At 41.0% G+C, this 15,347-nt stretch overlaps 1 protein-coding gene across 2 annotated transcripts in view; it reads left to right on the top strand.

The window, feature by feature from the left end:
- dcc (DCC netrin 1 receptor) overlaps positions 1–15,347 on the top strand; it is a 409,341-nt gene that overhangs the window by 216,161 nt on the left and 177,833 nt on the right. For both annotated transcript variants that reach the window (XM_040000674.1, XM_040000673.1), the window contains exons 6-7: positions 5,877–6,031; positions 7,310–7,430. In XM_040000674.1, the coding sequence (XP_039856608.1) occupies positions 5,877–6,031; positions 7,310–7,430 (276 nt within the window). The remainder of the gene's footprint in view (positions 1–5,876; positions 6,032–7,309; positions 7,431–15,347) is intronic.

The raw sequence follows: 15,347 nt of genomic DNA, 5'->3' as shown, positions 1-15,347 counted from the left end.
CGGTGGAAGGAATACTTCAAGGACCTCCTTAATCCCACTGACACGTCTTCCGAGGAGGAAGCAGAATCTGGGGATGAGGGGGATGACCGCCAATTTGGGGGGGGCGAGGTCACTGAGGCAGTTAAACAACTCCTTGGTGGCAGAGCCTCTGGTCTGGATGAGGTCTGCCCCGAGTTCCTGAAGGCTCAGGACATTGTAGGGCTGTCCTGGCTGGAAATGCCATTACTACTGTGAGTTATAGGAAGGATTCTTTTTAACACTTTGCCATTCTTTGGCCGCCAATTTATACCCCCCCCCCCCAAAAAAAAAGAATAAAATGACATGATCATTTCCACTACTTGTTCTTCACTTCCTCTTACAAAACTATAGAGTCAACCTTCAGAATAAAATGGATTTAAGGCTAATTTTGAAAGAAGTCTTCCAGAGTGAAGTCAGTTTTCAAAACTTTGAACAGTTCCACGTGTCCTAGCTTTGTTTATCCAATCAAATGGATGTGCCCATCTGAGATTTTTTTTTACACCATTTTAAAAAATAATTGGCTAACCAGAGCTGATGCTGTTTGCATGTCACGTGGGAGGTAAGGTAATGATGGGAAACACTCTGGAGATTCAGCTGTGCTGATCGATTGATACTAACAACACAACACAATACAAGACAGAGACACAAACTGCATTTTGCCTAATAGACTATAACAATGCTGGTCTTGTATTTTTAGCCTTTATGGACTCTGGATTTGTGAGCACTTCTGTATGTTTTAGTTCTTAGTTATATTAATATTTTTTACAAATATTTTAGTTTTGACTGAAACTTTTATATATATGTTGCTTAGTAAATATAACTAAAGTATAAAATGTCATAGCAGGTAAATTGCAGACACAGGACATGAGTTGGTTGGAAGATTATTAAACAAGATATATCTCTAAACAAATGTCTTATATCGTAAGGAAAAGACCCTACATTATTTTACTGAAAACCCAACGACCTGACATTCACCATAAGCAAAAATTCAGATGTGGTGGGTAGGAATAATTTAATAAGAATAGATTTCTGACGGAGTCAGAGACATTGTAAGGAATAGATGTAGCTTCTGGAAACAGCCTTCAGTTTGCTCTCTCTGTGACCTCAGTAAACACTTCTGATTATTAAGGGCTCAACCACTAGTTTCAGGTCAAAATGAATTAAACATGAAGGCCATTTTGTAAATTATGGTCATTATTAAATTCAGAAAGAAAGATTATTCAGGGTATGTTCATTGGCTAATGACTTGTCAATCACCATGTTCAGCTAAAAGCCTCAAAATAAGACTTCACCAACCAACCAGCGATGTTGTGTTGGCTACACATATCTTTTATACTCGTTATGAGGAGCCATTTATGGACAGCGGAGGGGGCAGCCATCTGCCATAACTAGTTGGGGGTAGAGGGGAAAGTGAAGATCGACTTATTCTGAAGGTCAAATCACAACACCGGGTAAGGCATTAGCCATAAAATACTGTTTACACATTTCACTTTCTATGTTGCTGAATATTTGAATTGTTTTCTGATCTCCACTGGGGAATGTGAACTTAAAAATAATATCCAGTGTGGAGTGTTTTGTTTGTTTGTTTGTTTTACATGTCCAAATATTAACTGTTTGCAGGTGAATATTATGGTACCCAAGCACATAACACTACACAGGCATAAATATCCCGCAATGATGATTGCTGAGATCTAACCAATGCTGTCATTAAAAAGTAAAAGTAAAAAAAAAAAACAAAGGCGAGAGGCAGGGTGCACCCTGCAAAACTAACTGAAATAAAAAATATAGTTAATATCTTGAGTTTGTCTCTGTGTTAAAATGTATTTGTACTGTTGTATTTTGATATTGAACTTCTCAACAATATCACACAATATCACTAAATGATTTTGAGCAATAAAACAACTCAAACCAACTGAAACTAAACTGATTTTTTTAAAGAACATAAATGCAAAAAAACCAAACAAAATATTAGAAAACTGATAATAAACGAATAACTCTGGATCTTACATTAACTGTTATTTTTTCACTTTGTCAGACAAAATGTTAATCAAGACTGTCTAATGAAGAATTCTCTCTAATTGGCTAAACATTCTCATGAAGTGACATGTTATGACTTAACTAGTGCAGCTGAAACAATTCATACCTCTGAAATTCATTCAGACCCAGGTTAAACAATAGTACTGGATAATTAGACACAAGCTCTGACAGGCACAGCTGACAAAACCAGAGCAAACTTGTTATTCTTAAGATGGAGTAAGCAGGATATTGTGGTCTTAAAAACTCAGTTAACTTTGTATTTGCAAATAAAATTTGTGTGTTCTATCACTTGCTGTAATACAAAGTTTCTCTGGAGCTGCTAAACCCACTTGAACTGTGACCTCAGCACTGAACTGAAGAGGAAGCTGATTGCTTTAGACGTGTTCTCCTGTGTCTCCTGTGTTTAGTTACTTAGACTAATTCTTGGAAGCCGTGTTGTGATCTGTGTCGTATGTACCTGAGTGTGTAGTTTGTCGGTGTGGTGAAGAGGCAGCCGCTCACACTTTAAAGGAAATCGTTACCTCTTAATTAGAGCATTACTGCAGTGATAAAGTTACACCTCCAGGTAATGATGTGTCTATCGGAGGCACATACAGAGCTCTACCTCTGCTAACTTTCTTCCTTTTCTGTTCTCTTGCTTTGTTCATTCAACCTTTAGTCTTTTTTTACTTCCCTCTATTCATTCTCACCTTTTCTTTTCTTTTCTTGATTTCCAACTCTTCTTCTCACTATTTTTTTTTTATTCTTTTTTATTCAAGTTGCAGTTCCACTAATGGCCACTTGAGGCCGTTTCCAAAAGTGAGTCAATATCCATAGACTCCTATGTTAAAATGTCCAAATTTAAAGCAGAAATCAACATGTTTACTTTAAAATAAAATGTGTGCCAACATAGGATGCACCAGCCAGCTGCTTACCTTATAACCTCTTAGGTTTAATTCAGCAAAACTATATTTCTAACCACAAGTCTAAGCTTGGGAGCAAAGCAAAAATTACTTTTTGAAAAAAAAAATGTTTTTGATGGCATGCCAGTTAGAATGATTACTTTTTGTCTCCTGGTTTCCAAGGCATGCTTCTGTCTTTTTGTCTCTCTTGGCTCTTCACCATATTCTTTGTGTTTTTACATTTAACAGCTCTTACATACTGTGGCATCATGTATATCTGTGAGTCTGGTGACAGTTACAGGACATTCCCGTGTGTGTGTTTGCTGACACGCAGTGTTTGTAGTCTCGCAGCACTGACAGCGTCAGCGTGGCGCTCGGTGCTACACGAGGCCCTTCAGGCTTCCTCCTCTCTGCTGAGGCTCAAAATGGCTTCTGTCTCACATCTCCGTTCTCAGTCATGAGCTACTGACGCGTGTTCAAAGACGACAACAGAGCTGGAACATGGCAGCCGCTTCGCCTGCCTTCAAACCTGTTTACAATCGAGTGAGCTGAAGACAGTTCGCTATGACCTCATACCTGAACGCTGCTCAGTCTGTCAGCTGCTTCAGTCACTTTGCATCTTAATGGCTTGAACCTCTCCCACAGAATCCAGGCCACTGATAGGATTAAAAGGGTTAAGTTGTGGTGTTAAACGATTGGCAGTGACTCCCAGTCTCTCAGTATATGACTTTAGCGCCTCTATAGACTGTTTACTGTGTTTTTGCTAGCTTCGGGTACTCTGTTTGATTCCTATAGCCATATTTCTTGCTATAATAGCTTTTGGTCTTTGTTTTGGAGAAGGAAAACCACAAAAAAACAGGAAAGAATGCCAGCTAACCTGACCCCAGGTTCATGCTAATGTCACATTAATGCAGGAAAAGTTCTAATTGATTTTCTCAACGCAATATTGATTCATGTAGTAATGCTCGCGTCTGTTTGTTGGAAGTACTGAAACACCGTAATGTTTGTTTCTGACTCTTTCGCTATGTTAACTACAGGGAGTGCAGAATTATTAGGCAAGTTGTATTTTTGAGGAATAATTTTATTATTGAACAACAACCATGTTCTCAATGAACCCAAGAAACTAATTAATATCAAAGCTGAATGTTTTTGGAAGTAGTTTTTAGTTTGTTTTTAGTTTTAGCTATTTTAGGGGGATATCTGTGTGTGCAGGTGACTATTACTGTGCATAATTATTAGGCAACCTAACAAAAAACAAATATATACCCATTTCAATTATTTATTTTCACCAGTGAAACCAATATAACATCTCCACATTCACAAATATACATTTCTGACATTCAAAAACAAAACAAAAACAAATCAGCGACCGATATAGCCACCTTTCTTTGCAAGGACACTCAAAAGCCTGCCATCCATGGATTCTGTCAGAGTTTTGATCTGTTCACCATCAACATTGCGTGCAGCAGCAACCACAGCCTCCCAGACACTGTTCAGAGAGGTGTACTGTTTTCCCTCCTTGTAAATCTCACATTTGATGATGGACCACAGGTTCTCAATGGGGTTCAGATCAGGTGAACAAGGAGGCCATGTCATTAGTTTTTCTTCTTTTATACCCTTTCTTGCCAGCCACGCTGTGGAGTACTTGGACGCGTGTGATGGAGCATTGTCCTGCATGAAAATCATGTTTTTCTTGAAGGATGCAGACTTCTTCCTGTACCACTGCTTGAAGAAGGTGTCTTCCAGAAACTGGCAGTAGGACTGGGAGTTGAGCTTGACTCCATCCTCAACCCGAAAAGGCCCCACAAGCTCATCTTTGATGATACCAGCCCAAACCAGTACTCCACCTCCACCTTGCTGGCGTCTGAGTCGGACTGGAGCTCTCTGCCCTTTACCAATCCAGCCACGGGCCCATCCATCTGACGTTTCAGCTTGTGTGTCTTGTTCAGTGGTGGTCGTCTTTCAGCCTTTCTTACCTTGGCCATGTCTCTGAGTATTGCACACCTTGTGCTTTTGGGCACTCCAGTGATGTTGCAGCTCTGAAATATGGCCAAACTGGTGGCAAGTGGCATCTTGGCAGCTGCACGCTTGACTTTTCTCAGTTCATGGGCAGTTATTTTGCGCCTTGGTTTTTCCACACGCTTCTTGCGACCCTGTTGACTATTTTGAATGAAACGCTTGATTGTTCGATGATCACGCTTCAGAAGCTTTGCAATTTTGAGACTGCTGCATCCCTCTGCAAGATATCCTCACTATTTTTGACTTTTCTGAGCCTGTCAAGTCCTTCTTTTGACCCATTTTGCCAAAGGAAAGGACGTTGCCTAATAATTATGCACACCTGATATAGGGTGTTGATATCATTAGACCACACCCCTTCTCATTACAGAGTTGCACATCACCTAATATGCTTAGTTGGTAGTAGGCTTTCGAGCCTATACAGCTTGGAGTAAGACAACATGCATGAAGAGGATGATGTGGACAAAATACTCATTTGCCTAATAATTCTGCACTCCCTGTAGTTGCTATGTTTTCTGTTGTTTGATTTGAAACTGAGAATTTACCAGATTAATCTGCTGCTGTGTTCACTTAGCTAAGCCTCAAGAATTGCAGCCATCCTCCAACTAACACCTGAAAATGTTAAGTTAATCAGCAGCTGTCTGTGAGCAGATGAATGTGTGATGATCCACTGAGGCTAATGAGATCAAACACATTTAGGGCTTTACTAATAAGCTGATGGCTCAGGTTATATTTCTGTTAATTAGTCAGTAATTAACTGAGGCTGTTATAGAAACTTGTTAATGTGAAACATAATCCCAAAAGGCAACTAAGTAAAGGTGTGTGTGAACACTCGGACTGAGCAGCAGTAGCATTGATGCAGAGATGCTCCAGCATGCAGGAAGAGGTGTTTATATGTGCTGTTTTCACTCTATGTTTCTGCAGTGCCTCCTCAGTTCCTCAACTACCCGACCAACACGTATGCCTATGAGTCAACCGACATCGAGCTGGAGTGTGCTGTGACAGGAAACCCGCCGCCGACCGTCCGCTGGATGAAGAACGGGGAGGAAGTCATCCCGAGTGACTACTTCCAGATAGTGGTGAGTCACTCAGAAAAGTATACACATACAGTCCTTGTGAAAAATGTGGACACACCTACAGAGGTAAACTAAGGCCACCTCAGCTATGAAATACCACATATGGAGTTCTGTAGCAAATAAAAGTGTTAAAAAGTAGCCTGTGTTTCACATTTTAGACCATAGCCTTACACGCGTCACCTGTTACTACACGTTATAACTCTTTTATCTTTTCACCAGTATTAATTCAATAGCTTCCAGCCTACAGTAGTTACTGTGTGTAAAATGCCCATCTGAAAAAAGGGCAAACAGACTGTAACTGTAATACACATGTATTCCAAGTTTACTAGGTACATATTGTTAGTACTGTTTTTTGCCTTAAGTAAAGCTTAAATTTTTGGTCTCTTAGATTTACCAAGGTGCTAGAAACAGAGGTTTTGGTCCATATTAGCATGACAGCATCACCTAGTTCCTGCAGATTTGTCAACTGCACATCCATGAAGCAAGTCTCTCATGCCACCACCTCCCAAAGGTCCTGTATTGGATTGAGATCTGGTGACTGTGGAGATCGTTTGAGTACAGAGCTCACTGTCATGATCAAGAAACCAGTTTGAAATGATTTGAGCATTCTGACATGGTGTGTTGTCCTGCTGGAAGCAACCTTCAGATGATGGGTTTTGCTGTGGTGCTCTGACTTCAGTCAGCAAGGCATTTTTGCCCAGAGATCTGCAGCTCGCTGGATATTTTCTCTTTTTCAGACCATGCCATAAACCCTAGAGACGGGCGTGTGAAAGAATCCCAGCAGATCAGCAGTTTCTAAAATACTCAGACCAGCCCACCTGGCACTAACAACCACACCACAGTCAAAGTCACTTTATTCCGATGCTGGGTTTGTCTTCACCTTGCCTACATGCATGTGATTCCATTTTCCAGTAAAGAAGCATTTTAATAAACATAAACAGAATCTTTAAAAAAACCCCACAAATAAATAAAGCAGCACAGACACACCATTTTTTCCCGTATATGTTTTTAATGTGAAAAATTATGCAGTTATAACAGAACCGCAGGGAGCTGTGAAATCAATGAATTTGAGAATTAGAGAGAGCGTTAGAGAGAGAGCTAGAATATGGAATCTTGTAATTGAATAATCCAATAATCTGGGTCATCCAACATATTCTGCTGCAGACATTTTTGTTCATGCACACTTTTTGATTTGGTGTAACTGACATATTTTTCACTTGTACAAAGCTCTTAGCCAGACTCTTAATTTTTTGACATGTTGTTGTCTTTCTTGTGTCTTAGGACGGCAGTAACCTGCAGATTTTGGGCTTGGTGAAATCAGATGAAGGATTTTATCAGTGCATCGCGGAGAACTCTGCTGGCAGCTCTCAGGCGATGGCTCAGCTGCTGCTCCGAGAGCCAGGTAGGAACACACACACACACACACACACACACACACACACACACACACACACACACACAGCTTACACATGTCATATCTCTCTGCTGGTTACAACCTAAACATCCAGCTGTCATCACCTGCCATCCTCATTTCTATCATTACCTCTTCAGTTTCAAACTTTTGTTCATATTTCTGCCCCCGTGTGGTGGCAGTCTATCTAATTAACTGGCAGATGTCGCTGATTAGAGTTAGTTAAGTTGTAATTATATGTGAGGGAAGCAATAATTATAAATTATAACATTATTAGGGTTTACAGAGGAATGGTCTAAAGTCCTGACCAGAAGTCCTGGTTAAAGTAATATTAATATATATTTATATGTAAATAAGCATTAATAATCTTTTTGTTGACTTACAGTAATTTTGCAGTGACAAATATTCTGAAATTCATATTCTGAAGCCCAACAGTTTCTCTGCAGTCTGCTTTATGGGTACATTTTTTCCACGTTAAATATTTCCTATTGATGGATTTATTTTAGCTTTATGAATTATGCTAACTTTGCTAAAAAAGAACAAGATGACTTAAACACCCTGCACGACATCAGTCATGTTCATCCATCAGGTTTTTTAAATGTGTGAGCTAGGTCCGTTTAAGCTCTGGGTTCAGTCCATCCCAAATACATTAATACAGACCCTCTCAGTGTGATCAGAGGTACCCTACAAAGATGTATCTGTTCTGTTAGGGTGTATAAAGAAGCTGGATACAGGTAGAGCGTGTGCAGCTATTAAATCAGGGCTTGCTGTAGCTCTTTTAGCTGCTTTTATGTTGGTAATGCATACAGTGATGCTCCTCCTATTTCTTTCTTTGTCTACACATTTAATGTAACAGTAGGTGATTAACATGTGTTTGCTTTGTTTGCTGTTAAATTTGTTGATTTTGTTTTTTTTCTGAATGGCTGTAGGGTGTTGAGAGTGAGAGTGCTAATGTGTATTAACAGTTTAATTAGATTCACATTGTAATGTTAAATTGTATCTGTAATATTCTTGCGTTAGTTTATAGAAGGGCAGCCTTGAATGAGCAGTCTAAAGACATTATATTTTGTTTATTGGATATTAACTCTAGCCAATAATTATTTTCATCTTGCTTCCCAGAGGAGATTGGTTATAGCTACAGACCAGAGATGGACAATTAATTTTCTCAGGAGGCCACATGAGAAACTGAAACTGTTTTGGAGAGGCGCAACAATAAACTGAACTTGATTTTGCTTGATATTAATTGTATCTCTTCATAAGCTTAACAACAGTTCCAGGTTCTCATGTATCCCATTGGGAAAATTAATTGCCCACCCCTACATAAAGACAGTATAAAATATGAACATACTTTCTAGCTCTGAAAAGTGAAGCCATTGGAGAGGTTCCAATGGTCCTATGGAAGTCTATGGGAAAATGGGCCTTTCCTGAGGAGCTCATGTTTCAGTTCAAGTCAGTCTTGTAAACTTTCTCCACTGTTCGTATTATAGAGGTTTAGACATGTGAAAGACTCCTGATTCATTCTCGGGAGGAGACACAAATCCTTTTAGGGCTGCATGACATCTTGGTGTATATCGATACAGATGTGGTTTGATGACCATTGGAACAGTTTCTGTGTTCACTCTGATTCAAACCCAGTCATTTCTTCTATAAATAGGAGTGAAAATACTCAGTTCAGAAAGAACCAGAGTTCAGTTTAAATAGACTAAATGCAGCAGGTGTGAAAACATTGAAAACACAAAACAAAATCTATATCAAAGACCACCTGACTCAAATCAGCAGCCTACTGGTCAACCGCTCAAACCACTGGATCATCCCAAGTTTTCCACCTTTCATTTTTTAGCTGCCCCACCCTAACTGATGCTGGATACACATTTATTAGACTTTATTTACCATACAGAGGGCTGGCCCTTTCAGGGCGGTCTGCTCGAGCCCTAAAATCAAGCAACGATCCTTTGGCCCTGTCCCCGCTGGATGTGGCCTGTTCTTACATTTGGTTTTGTCAGTAATCACATCACAGTCACAGCTGAGAGAACAGCAGGAGCTGGCCCATTTTGGCAAAGCCATTATTTGTTGTGTTGTTGTTTGTGTTGGTGTTGAAATCCAGTTAGTCATGTGGAGCGACATAAGCTACCATCTGACACACCCACAGACACACACACATGCACAGTTATAGGGAGATGTGAACACCTGACTCAGCACAATAGAATCATTTTGCATCTAAATGGACCAGCAGCTGTGTGCATGTGTGGATGCGTGCGTTTGTGTATGTGTATGGCTATAACCACTCTGAATTATCCTGGTTGTGATCCTGGACTGTGTAGTATCTGTTTATTTGAAACCTAGATGTTTTAGAGAAGCTAAGCTCGTTGCGAGATAATTGTTACGGGAGCTCGGATATGTGCGCTCGTGTAAACAGCTGATGCAGGCTACTGGTCACAGTCTGCAGCCTGCAGTCTTCAGCTGAAGTCATGTGATGTGAGTGGAACAAATGTGCTGCCAGCAGCAAATAATCATCTTTTTTTATTTTTAGATTGCATTTTTAGTCTCCAAGTCACAGAGGAGCACATAGCTTTATTTACTGCACAGACAACCGGGCTTTAATTGGAAATGGGCTGCGTGTCTTCTGTTATCATTTAAACTTAACTCACCACAGCTGCTTTTTGTTGTCAACACGAACTTCAGGCTTTCTTCATCTGTTTTATATTAAAAGCCTTGCAGTGAAGCAAGTCAGCATCGCCAGGCTTTATTGTGAAATGACAGCAAGAAAATATTTTTAAAAAGAACCCTGATTTCAAAAATATATATAGCCTATTATAACATGAACATCAGCACACACACACACGTGTGTGTGTGCATATATATATATATATATATATATATATATATATATATATATATATATATTAGGGGTGCAACGATATTCGTATCGATATTGAACCGTTCGATACAGTGCTTTCGGTTTGGTACGCATATGTATCGAACAATACAACATTTGTAATTTATTTTATCAACTTTCCTTCTGACGATGCTGTCTGTGTTGAGCGCTCAGTGAATCTGCGTTCGACTACTCCGCCTAGGCTGCACTGTCGAGCGCAGATCCACTGAGCGCTCAACACAGACAGCATAGTCAGAAGGAAGAGCGCAGGGCAAGCTAGCAAGACAGAAGTTAAGCTCTCTTGCAAGATGGACCTCCCCCACTCTCATTCAGATCTGGCGTTTGGAATTATTTTGGTTTTCATGTGACGTATGACCCTGAAGGTAAGCGAGTCATGGACTAAAGTAAAACAGTATGTTGGATGTGCCATGCAATGCTCAATTACATGGGTGGGAACTAGTGTGTTAGCGCAGTTAGCTCGTTAACGTGTTGGCCGTCTAGCCCCATGCACAGGGCGATCGGCGGTAGCTCGTTAACGGAGATTTGCCGTGTTGTGGCGTTAAGGTCATTTCAACGAGATTAACCTGAAAGCACTAGTGGGAACACAACGAATATGACTGCACATTTACGCCGACATCATCCTAGTGCAAAGACAAAAATAACAAGCATGCTACTAACTTTAGCCGAGTCATTTAGACAGCTGTTAGCACATGATTCTCCTTATGCTGCTGAGAATATAGCCCAGAAGAAGCGGATAGTATAGCTTTTATTTTGGAAAGAGACATTTCTCTGTAATAAACTCTCTTTTCCAAAGATGAGTGATTCCTCAATCAGATACAGGGCTTGCAATATCGCTAGCCCGACGTCCTGGAGCTAGCGATTTTTCCAGTCGGACTACCAAAATCTATCTCTGCCCTGCCCTTCGGGCTATTGTAGGAAGGAAAAATATATGTCAATGCTTTTGCATTCTTTCAGAAATGTAGCTGGGTAATTATGTCATTGGCATCGGTGAGCCACTGTCAATATGTGACATATTGAAATCGCGTTTGAATTTGCGCTTGTTTTTTTGCTTTCACTTTGCAATCGTGCGAACTGTGTATAGAGAGCGACAGCACTGATCTGTGAGTGATGATAATTTGTGCACCAATTCCTCTGACATCGTCTTATTAATCGTTAGCTTACTATGCAAACATGACAAGTGAAATCTCCCGCAGCTTAAACATGTGAGAGGTTGATCGCGCAGAGAATCGCTGAGCTTATGTGAGTGCGTGTGTAAAACCAGCAGCATATATATTTTAGTTCTGCTGAGCCAAATAAGACAGGACAGGGTGAAGAAGTGACAGCCAAAGAAAAGCTTACCACAAAACGGAGAAGTTATGACAAATCAGATTATAAGGCAAAAAGAAAGTGCAGCTTTATGGTTTCATGGACAAAATAATTTCTGTGGCTGCAATATGACCAGCTAAATAACCAGGGCTGCACATAAGTGGTCCGCAGGTGCGCATTCGCTGTCAAAATAAAAAACACGCACAAGGGTTAGGGTTAAATTTAAAAACTGTACCTTTGAGTTAAAATATATATTTATAATTTTAATAAATGACAAATTAAAAAGGCATGAACATTTTTTTTGTATCGAAAAAATATCGAACCGTGACACCAAAGTATCGAACCGAACCGAACCGTGAATTTTGTGTATCGTTGCACCCCTAATGTATATATATATATATATATATATATATAGCAGCTGAGCAAGACAGATAAATATGAAGGCATGCCGGCTCGGACGTCGCCCAGGTCAACAAGGTCCGCGTCAGGTGTTGAGGAACCAGGGCACCCTGACGAGAAGTGGGCTACTGGAACAAGAAGGCATCGGTGGGCAAGAGACGAAAACAGGGCATTGTTGGAATGCTACTACGCAAGTAACCCTGGCGGAAGGGGTTACATGAATACAGGGAGTGCAGAATTATTAGGCAAGTTGTATTTTTGAGGAATAATTTTATTATTGAACAACAACCATGTTCTCAATGAACCCAAAAAACTCATTAATATCAAAGCTGAATGTTTTTGGAAGTAGTTTTTAGTTTGTTTTTAGTTTTAGCTATTTTAGGGGGATATCTGTGTGTGCAGGTGACTATTACTGTGCATAATTATTAGGCAACTTAACAAAAAACAAATATATACCCATTTCAATTATTTATTTTCACCAGTGAAACCAATATAACATCTCCACATTCACAAATATACATTTCTGACATTCAAAAACAAAACAAAAACAAATCAGCGACCAATATAGCCACCTTTCTTTGCAAGGACACTCAAAAGCCTGCCATCCATGGATTCTGTCAGTGTTTTGATCTGTTCACCATCAACATTGCGTGCAGCAGCAACCACAGCCTCCCAGACACTGTTCAGAGAGGTGTACTGTTTTCCCTCCTTGTAAATCTCACATTTGATGATGGACCACAGGTTCTCAATGGGGTTCAGATCAGGTGAACAAGGTGGCCATGTCATTAGTTTTTCTTCTTTTATACCTTTTCTTGCCAGCCACGCTGTGGAGTACTTGGACGCGTGTGATGGAGCATTATCCTGCATGAAAATCATGTTTTTCTTGAAGGATGCAGACTTCTTCCTGTACCACTGCTTGAAGAAGGTGTCTTCCAGAAACTGGCAGTAGGACTGGGAGTTGAGCTTGACTCCATCCTCAACCCGAAAAGGCCCCACAAGCTCATCTTTGATGATACCAGCCCAAACCAGTACTCCACCTCCACCTTGCTGGCGTCTGAGTCGGACTGGAGCTGTCTGCCCTTTACCAATCCAGCCACGGGCCCATCCATCTGGCCCACCAAGACTCACTCTCATTTCATCAGTCCATAAAACCTTAGAAGAACCAGTCTTGAGATATTTCTTGGCCCAGTCTTGACGTTTCAGCTTGTGTGTCTTGTTCAGTGGTGGTCGTCTTTCAGCCTTTCTTACCTTGGCCATGTCTCTGAGTATTGCACACCTTGTGCTTTTGGGCACTCCAGTGATGTTGCAGCTCTGAAATATGGCCAAACTGGTGGCAAGTGGCATCTTGGCAGCTGCACGCTTGACTTTTCTCAGTTCATGGGCAGTTATTTTGCGCCTTGGTTTTTCCACACGCTTCTTGCGACCCTGTTGACTATTTTGAATGAAACGCTTGATTGTTCGATGATCATGCTTCAGAAGCTTTGCAATTTTGAGACTGCTGCATCCCTCTGCAAGATATCTCACTATTTTTGACTTTTCTGTGCCTGTCAAGTCCTTCTTTTGACCCATTTTGCCAAAGGAAAGGACGTTTCCTAATAATTATGCACACCTGATATAGGGTGTTGATGTCATTAGACCACACCCCTTCTCATTACAGAGATGCACATCACCTAATATGCTTAATTGGTAGTAGGCTTTCGAGCCTATACAGCTTGGAGTAAGACAACATGCATGAAGAGGATGATGTGGACAAAATACTCATTTGCCTAATAATTCTGCACTCCCTGTAGGATGAGGGACCTATGGATTCTTCGATACCCAACATCCACAATGACGGCGAAACAACTAGTAGCTCAGTGTTCCAACATTCGAAAGAAGGGACTGCTATCACAGCTAGAGATTGACGAGGTACAACATAAAAAATGCTACGGCAAGGGGGAGCCAGGACGCCAGGTCAGGGGGGAGATATCATCACCCCCACCCGAGATTGGGTACCAAGTGCGATAGGAGAAGGATTGTTGAGTGCGAGAGGAACTGACCTGAAAGATAGGATCATGGCCAAGCTTGAAACCTCGACCCCCCGTGGCCGGTTACCAAGTTTTTATGAAGTACCCTCAGAAGGTCTGCTAGATGATGTTAATGCAGCACTACGGACGATACCTACAGCCACGATTACTGACACTAACAAGCTGATCTACAATATGGCAGCAGTGATCAGTGAGATGCTTGGCTTCAAGTTGAACAGCCACAAGGGGCAGTACCCTCCATGGAGAAGGAGGCTAGAGGCTAAGATCAAGGTAGCATGGAGGGAGGTTAGCCAACTATCAGAGTTGCAGAAAGGCGCGAAGAGGAAGGTGCCTAAGAAGTACAGGAAACTGTCCATACATGAGGCCTTGGAAACTGCCAAGCAAAGACTCACAGCCTTGGCCAGCCGCTTGAGGGGGTACACCAGAGAGATAGAAGGCAGGAGAATAAACCAGCTGTTCTCCACAGAACCAGCCAAGGTGTACTCTCTATAATATATAGATAGACCCATATATATATATATGTATATATATATATATATATATATATATATATATATATATATATATATATATATATATATATGTGGTATTAGGAAAAGGAAAATAGAGCAGACTTTACTGAAACAGCTATTCTACATTCCAATTTAATTTTTTTTATTTTGCACAACATCACAACAGTAGTTGCTCCGAGGAGCTTCAATAATACTTGGTTAAAGTGGGAAGTTAAAACTCCCTTTTAACAGGAAGAAGCCTCCGGCAGGACCAGGCTGTCTGAGGAGGAGCCATCTGACATGACCGGTTAGGAGGGAGGGTGACAGGACAAAAGGCACACTGTGGAAGAGAACCAAGCAAGAGAGAGCGCCACTTCTCCCCTTTTTGTAATTAGCTGTTAGAGGTTAGACGTCTTATGCTAACAGTACTTTCACAGATTAGTGTGGTGGGCGTGGTTTTTGGCGAGGCGGCAGGGCAGGCTGACACATCGGAGCGCCATCAGTAATCACGTCTCCCTGCATAAAAAGGACCTCGGTCCTGAGTTGTTGTTGTTGTGTATGTGTGGCTGGTAGCTGATAGGTGTGTAAGTGATGACAACAGAAACAAAAGAAAGAATTTGAAAGTGCAAGGATATGTTCGAGTCTGCCATGTGTCTTCTACAATTATCATTTTCTGTTATAACTAGTGGAGTGCCCACACCGGGTCAGGGATGAGTTCTTGCCCCAAGTGGAGGAGTGGGAGATCGACAGACGGATCGGTGCAGCGGCTGCAGCGATGCGCACGCTGTAC

This window comes from Simochromis diagramma, unplaced genomic scaffold (assembly GCF_900408965.1).
Source record: "Simochromis diagramma unplaced genomic scaffold, fSimDia1.1 OVJJ01000596.1, whole genome shotgun sequence".
Taxonomy (NCBI): Eukaryota; Metazoa; Chordata; class Actinopteri; order Cichliformes; family Cichlidae; genus Simochromis; species Simochromis diagramma.
The sequence above is the reverse complement of the archived record's forward strand: the minus strand, read 5'-3'. Positions and strand labels throughout refer to the sequence as shown.